General features: G+C 50.6%; 1 protein-coding gene across 1 annotated transcript; it reads right to left on the bottom strand.

The window, feature by feature from the left end:
- Positions 1 to 408: 408 nt before the first annotated feature.
- Dusp26 (dual specificity phosphatase 26) lies at positions 409 to 5,422 on the bottom strand. Its single transcript, XM_059244952.1, has 3 exons — positions 5,202 to 5,422; positions 3,294 to 3,508; positions 409 to 922 (listed from the first exon to the last, which is right to left on the bottom strand). The coding sequence occupies exons 1-3, from the start codon at positions 5,420 to 5,422 to the stop codon at positions 723 to 725; spliced, it is 636 nt and encodes a 211-aa protein (XP_059100935.1). The 3' UTR covers positions 409 to 722.
- Between the last annotated feature and the right edge of the window lie 850 nt (positions 5,423 to 6,272).

The raw sequence follows: 6,272 nt of genomic DNA, 5'->3' as shown, positions 1-6,272 counted from the left end.
AGGTAAGGGAGACTTAGGTTTCCAGATAAGAGGGGTCAAACTGTTAACGATGCAGAGACACTCTCCTCTTTTTCAACTCTTTATTTTTACTCCAGACACATGGTTTTCAGTGAGAATATGACCACCTAAAGACTCCCTCCTTGAACCTCGAGCAGCTCCTCTGGGGTGTCATATCTATCAGTCTTCCCACACCTCCTCTTCCTGGAGTTGCACACCTGTAGGTTTCTCCCTCTGGCTTTGTGGCTTCCACACCACTCCATCACCGACTCTATCTCCACTGTTTTCTGCAACCTGTACACCTTCCCTCACATCCACGCTCCTGCATCCTTGACACACACACCCACTCCCTGCACTGTTCAGGTACTGCTCAGCGGCCGGTCCTTTTGTTTGGAAAGTGAGAGAGGGGAACACTTGAACACATGAGGGGAAGGGGTTCTGAGTCACTGGGCACACCCTGCTGGAATCTGGTGCTGTCCTAATCACAGAAACTACAGCCCAGCTGCTTCCTTCCCGAGTCAGCAGCCCCCACCTACCACACTGCCCGACTTGGCTCTCCATCCCCTTCCACAGAGTCACAGTGGCCTCGGAGGGGCCCTTCCCTCTCCTGCCATTGGGGGAGGATGGGTTGTCTGGCCTTTCTACTACCTGCCACCTGGGTCTCCTCTTCCCAACTGGGAGCCAGGAAACTACCCAGGAACCTGGCCCGCTTGCTTTCCCTGCTCTCATGCCTCCAGACCCTGCCGAAGCCTCCGGTCCAGGGCTAGGAGCTGCCTCAAGAAGCCCCGGTTGGGGATGATGCCCCGGTGATCCTTGACTTTCTTGATGGCCTCCACGAGGGTGAAGTGATGATAAAGCATGAGGTAGGCCAGCACCAGGGTGGCCGATCTGCTCACTCCCACGGCACAGTGTACCAGGATCTTCCCTGTGAAGAGGCAGACAGAGCGACATCTGAGACACTGCAGAGTGATGGCCTGGAAGAGAGAGGCTTAGGAAGAGGTCAGCACAGGCCGAGTGAACGGAAGAAGGTAAACCGAGGCACACGGAGGCAGGGATGGGCGAGGATGAGTGGTGTTTAGAATGCAGATCCTGGGCTGGTGAGATGGCTCAGTGGGGAAGGCATTTTCCACACAAGCCCAACGACTTGAGTTTCTGGCCCCAGAACCCAAGGAAAGATCAGAGACCTGACTCCACATCATTGTCCCCTGACTTCCACAGATCCACCGGGACATACATGTGTGCACACCACACACACACACACACACACACACACACACACACACACACACACACACATATACTCAGCAGCAGCAGAGTGTGTGCTTAGCATGAGCAAGGCCCCAGGTTTGATCCCCAGCACTTTAAACAAATAATGAAGGTCCCTGGCAAAGGGGTGAGGCCTGGGCAGAATAGAATGGAGAAGGAATTCTGAAACTTGGTGTTCAGGAACCTGAGCAGAGCTCAGGGGTGGCACTCATTCCTGTTGTAAACCAGAGCCTTGAACAGAGCACGGACTCCGCCTACACTGGCTGAATGCATCCACAGGAATCCTTCTGTGTTGAGTTTAGCCTGTGTTAGGTCTCCCCAACTCTTCTTTTGTGTACGTGTGTATGATGGATGTATGTGTATGTGTATGTGTATGTGGTGTGTGTGTGTGTGTGTGTGTGTGTGTGTGTGTGTGTGTGTGTGTTGGAGCCCATTTGGGTTTCCTAGTGGCTTTACCCAGCAGGTCTACATAAAGAGGGTAATTGGATCATGGGCCTGAGTACCAGGTGCTTGGAAGGGTCTATCCTTGGCTGTATCTCGCAAGGGGGGAGGTCTTTGCTCCTCCCCTTGACATTGTCATAAAGAGCCCTTTGGTTTTTTTTTTTTTTTTTTTTTTTTTTTTTTTTTCGAGACAGGGTTTCTCTGTGTAGCTTTGCGCCTTTCCTGGAACTCACTTGGTAGTCCAGGCTGGCCTCAAACTCACAGAGATCTGCCTGGCTCTGCCTCCCGAGTGCTGGGATTAAAGGCGTGCGCCACCACCGCCCGGCTATAAAGAGCCCTTTGGAGTGAAGTTCTGGGCTGGGTTTGGAACCAGTTCCTCTTGTCGTCTAGGTATCTATTTCTATCTAAATATTCCTCACTTCTCCCTGCTCAAGAGTACCCTGGGGGAATAAGGGGGAGCTGGTCTCCCTCGTGTGTGTGTGTGTGTGTGTGTGTGTGTGTGTGTGTGTGTGTGTACAGATGCGAGTGTGCTTGTGGAGGCCAGAAGTCAATGTTGGGTGCCATCTTTTTTTTTTTTTTTTTTTTTTTGACACAGGGTCTCTTGCTGAACCTGGAGTCTGCAGAACAGACTAGACAGGCTGCCCAGCAAGCCCCGGGAGCCTCCTAAACTTGGCCTCCCCAGTGTTAGGAGACAGTGCCTTTGCATGACAAGTTCTTTAGTACCTGAGTCATCCGCCTAGTTCCTCCCTAACTCTTCTGTTGCTTGAATTTTTGGTGTTTGAGACTGAGTCTTGCTATGTCGCCCAGGCTAACCTCAAGCTGTCATTCAGACAGGGCTCCTGTCTTAGCCTCTGGAGTAGTTGGACAATGGGCACATTACACCTTACTTTCTCACCTTTCTATCTTACAGTTTCTCTCAACCACTGACGATATTTTTATCTATGTATATGGTTGTTTCTTGATTTTTCAGAGTGGATTAATTCCTGGAAAACCTCCCCATTACCAACACCCATGGATATTCCCACATATAAAATGATATAGCCCTTACACCCCCCACACCCTCTTGTATACTTTCAATCATCCCTGGATTATTTATGTCTATAATACAATGTAAATTCTCTGTAAATACATGTTATGCTATATTGTCCTTGGAATAATAAAAGGAAGTCTAAACACATTCTGTATGTACTTCTACACCCAAATATTTTCAATCTGTGCATGGTTGAATCCAATGATGCAGAACTCAGTTATACAGAGGGCCAACTGTATTTTTTCCCCTGATAACTAAAGCATTTTAAAACCATGTTTAATTTTTTTTTTTTTAATGTCAGGAAAGTATGGAAATAGGTTTAAAAAAAAAGCATAGAAGTTACAACACTCATATCCTCAGCATCTAGGAGTAGCTTTCCACTTTAAATGATGCCCTCATCACCTTTCAAAATACTACCTGGAAAAAGAGGATCGAGAGAACATTTTTCTTTCCTTAGCGCCGTTTGCTTATTGCTAAACTCTTGCTCCATCCTTGGACCCTGGGGCTTCTGAATGCCACACCCATTGCCCTTCCCCTCCCTTTCTGCTTTCTCTCCTACCTCCTGGCTGGCTCAGTGCCCGATGGATGAAGTCCGCAGCAGTCTGAAAGTGGATGCTCATGTCAAAGGCTGGCGAGTCATGGGCCTCGACCCCCAGGTAGCGGATGCCCAGTCCCTCGTAGGCCTCGGGGGTGCCCCTCCACCGGCTGTGTGAGGCATTGAGGACATGGGTGATGCCCAGGCGACGAAGCTCACGGCGGTTGTTGGCCATGTCCCTGTGTTAAATAGAAGTTACAAAGGGAAATGGGAATCCAGGATGCCAGGAAGCTTCGGCCTAGAGGCTGTGGTTGGCTGCAACCTCCATGGTGCTTAACTAACGCCCTAGAGCAGTGGAAGAGGGCAGATGTAGGGGGACTCATCCTGTGAGCAGTGTCTGAGAGGTAACGATTGGGCTAGGGAAGAGAATCGAAGGGGATGGGGTCAAGATGACTGTAATCAAATATTGGGAGTACTCTCAGGAAGTGGAATTTTCCTCGTAGGGCTCTGAAGGATGGAAGGAGGATCAAGGGATTCAAGATCTGGAACACCGATGTTGATTTCATGTGAGGGAAGTGCTCATTAAGAGAGAACTCTAGCTGGAGAGAGGTTAGAGCACTTCAAGAGTCATTCTTCTGACACCGGGGTGTCCAGCCAGAGAGAAGTCCTCAGTGGACAGAGCCTGGGAACTGTGGATGGATGTGTGCACCGGAGAATTGCTGGACCCCCTCCTATGTTCAGGTCTTTGCTAGGGCTATGGATGTAACTTCGTGGTAGGGTGTGTGCTTAGCTTGTGCAGTACTCTGGATTTGGTTCCCAGAACCAATAAGTGAATGCAGGGGCTGGAGAGATGGCGCAGCGGTTAAGAGAGCACTGGCTGCTCTTCCAGAGGTCCCGAGCTCAATTCCCAGCTCCCACACGGCAGCTCACAACTGTCTATAACATGTAGTTCCATGGGGTCCAATGCCCTCTTCTGGTGTGCAGACAGACACACATGCAGACAGACACACATGCAGACAAAACATCCATATACATAAACTACACAAATAAATGAATACATAAATGCATGCATGAGTAAATAAATCCCTGATAATCTTTAGGTTACATGGGTCTGACAGTCAGTCATTCCTCAACCCCCTCCTGCTTTATGTTTTCCTTGATGCCTGGAAACCTCCTCTGTTAGCTGGTTCCTCTAGGGCTCTTGTTTATGCTGATCTATAGTCACCTTCAGACATTTCTACCACTAAGCTGCCCCATACCCTAGCAGCTTAGTGGTAGAAACCCCTCAGGCAAGATGGTCAGGTGCTAGCATAGACAAGCCATCTAGTGGAAACTCCCTACCTAGAAAGGCCACCGAACCCAATCCCCAAACTGCTGGCACTCCTGCTCTAGCCTGTGTGACCCTGGTGCAGTCACAACTTCCCCTTTCCTCATCTGTAACCCAGGGAGAGTGACCCCCCCCCCCCCACCTCCCAAAGATGCTATGAGGATTAAGAAAGCAGAAAAAAAAAAAATCTCACATATTAGGGAATGCGCCCCCTTTGATGGTTTTCCCTTCATGACCCTTGACTGTGGTGGCTTCGCTTGGTCTCCCCTTCAGCCTTCTGCCTACTCTTTCTTAGTGACTACCTTTGGCTGGAAGGTCAGAACAATGTGCCTAGCCTATAGTGCTGACAGTTCATATGAGATCTTCCCCAAATGAGTACCACAAACTCCTAAACAGAGTTTCTCTGCCCAGAGTCGAGTATTTTAATAATTTCCCCCCAAATCCCTCAAACCCTCCAGCTTCTACTCTTTGTTCATGTATCTGCTCCCTTCACTCTTCAGCTTGGAACCAGCAAGGTGAGTCAGTGTCTGCCTGCCACCTTTCTCCTTGTACACGCACGCGCGCACACACACTCAGGCATGGGGTCCCGGCCACCCATTACATACTGGTCTCCGAGGTAGAGGCCTGGCCAGACCTCATCGGCATGGTTACAGGCTGTCTTGCCTGTGTAGAGGAGCCTCTCCAACTCAAAGACGTTGAGGAAAGGATGGTGCACCGCGTGCATCTCCTCCAGGCTCCCTCGAGTGCGAACCGGGGACCTTGAGCTGCTGCGGGAGAAGCGGGCCATAAAAGTCATGGAGGCCCAGAGCCAGTTACCGGGGCACATCTTCAAGGTGTCGGGAACTGTGGCTTGAGTGATGATGGGCTCAGTCACCAGGTAGACGTTGCTGGAAGTAAAGGGGTGTCAGGCATACTTGAGTGAATCCAGAAAAGCTGTTTCCTTTTCTCCTCACAGGGTTGGGTCCTGGAGAGTAGCAGGCCCTTAAGGACTGGAAGGCAAGGCTAGCCTAAGAGCTCAAATGCCTCCTTTCTCTAGCTGCTGTGGGTCCCTCCACTAAGCTCTGGTTCTGCCACCCAAGGAGGTGGGAGTCACATGTCCTTGTTTACGAGAAGAAGGAGTTGCCCAGCTGCTGTTTCTCCTCCGTCGCCCTGCCCCCACTGCCAACCAACACAGAAACACTCACACATACATTGGACACTCTGGTACTTCCACACACTGCCAGGACACTTGCCAGCCCAGATCTGGGTCTCGTCTGGCTGGGGTTATAGGTAGAGTGTCTAGGGAGCTGGGATGGGGATGGAAGCGGCTGCAGAGCCATCCAGAGAGAATTATCAAGAAGATAACAGCAGCTGGGACCGTGACATATGCCAGACATGCCTCCTGGGTGCCAGAGAGATGACGCGCCTTAACCCATGCCTGCCCCGCGTGTGGCCAAGATAAGCTTGTCCACCGGAAGGCTGTTGGGAGGGTGAGAGTGGGGAATGATAAGAAGAGGGAAAGTGAGTTTGGGAAAAGACTTGCTGAATGTAAGAGCTGGTGGAAGAAAGGCTTCAGTCTATGCCCACAAGCCTGTGAGTGGGAGGAGCGACTCCCCCCCCCCCCCTTTGACTAAACCTCATCCCTCAGGAGAGAAGTCTGAGTCAAAGCAGGGTTGGAGCTTTGTGTCTTTGTCTGG

The sequence above is a fragment of the Peromyscus eremicus genome, chromosome 17, assembly GCF_949786415.1.
Source record: "Peromyscus eremicus chromosome 17, PerEre_H2_v1, whole genome shotgun sequence".
In the NCBI taxonomy this organism is placed as follows: Eukaryota; Metazoa; Chordata; class Mammalia; order Rodentia; family Cricetidae; genus Peromyscus; species Peromyscus eremicus.
This window is presented reverse-complemented; position numbering and strand designations above follow the sequence as displayed.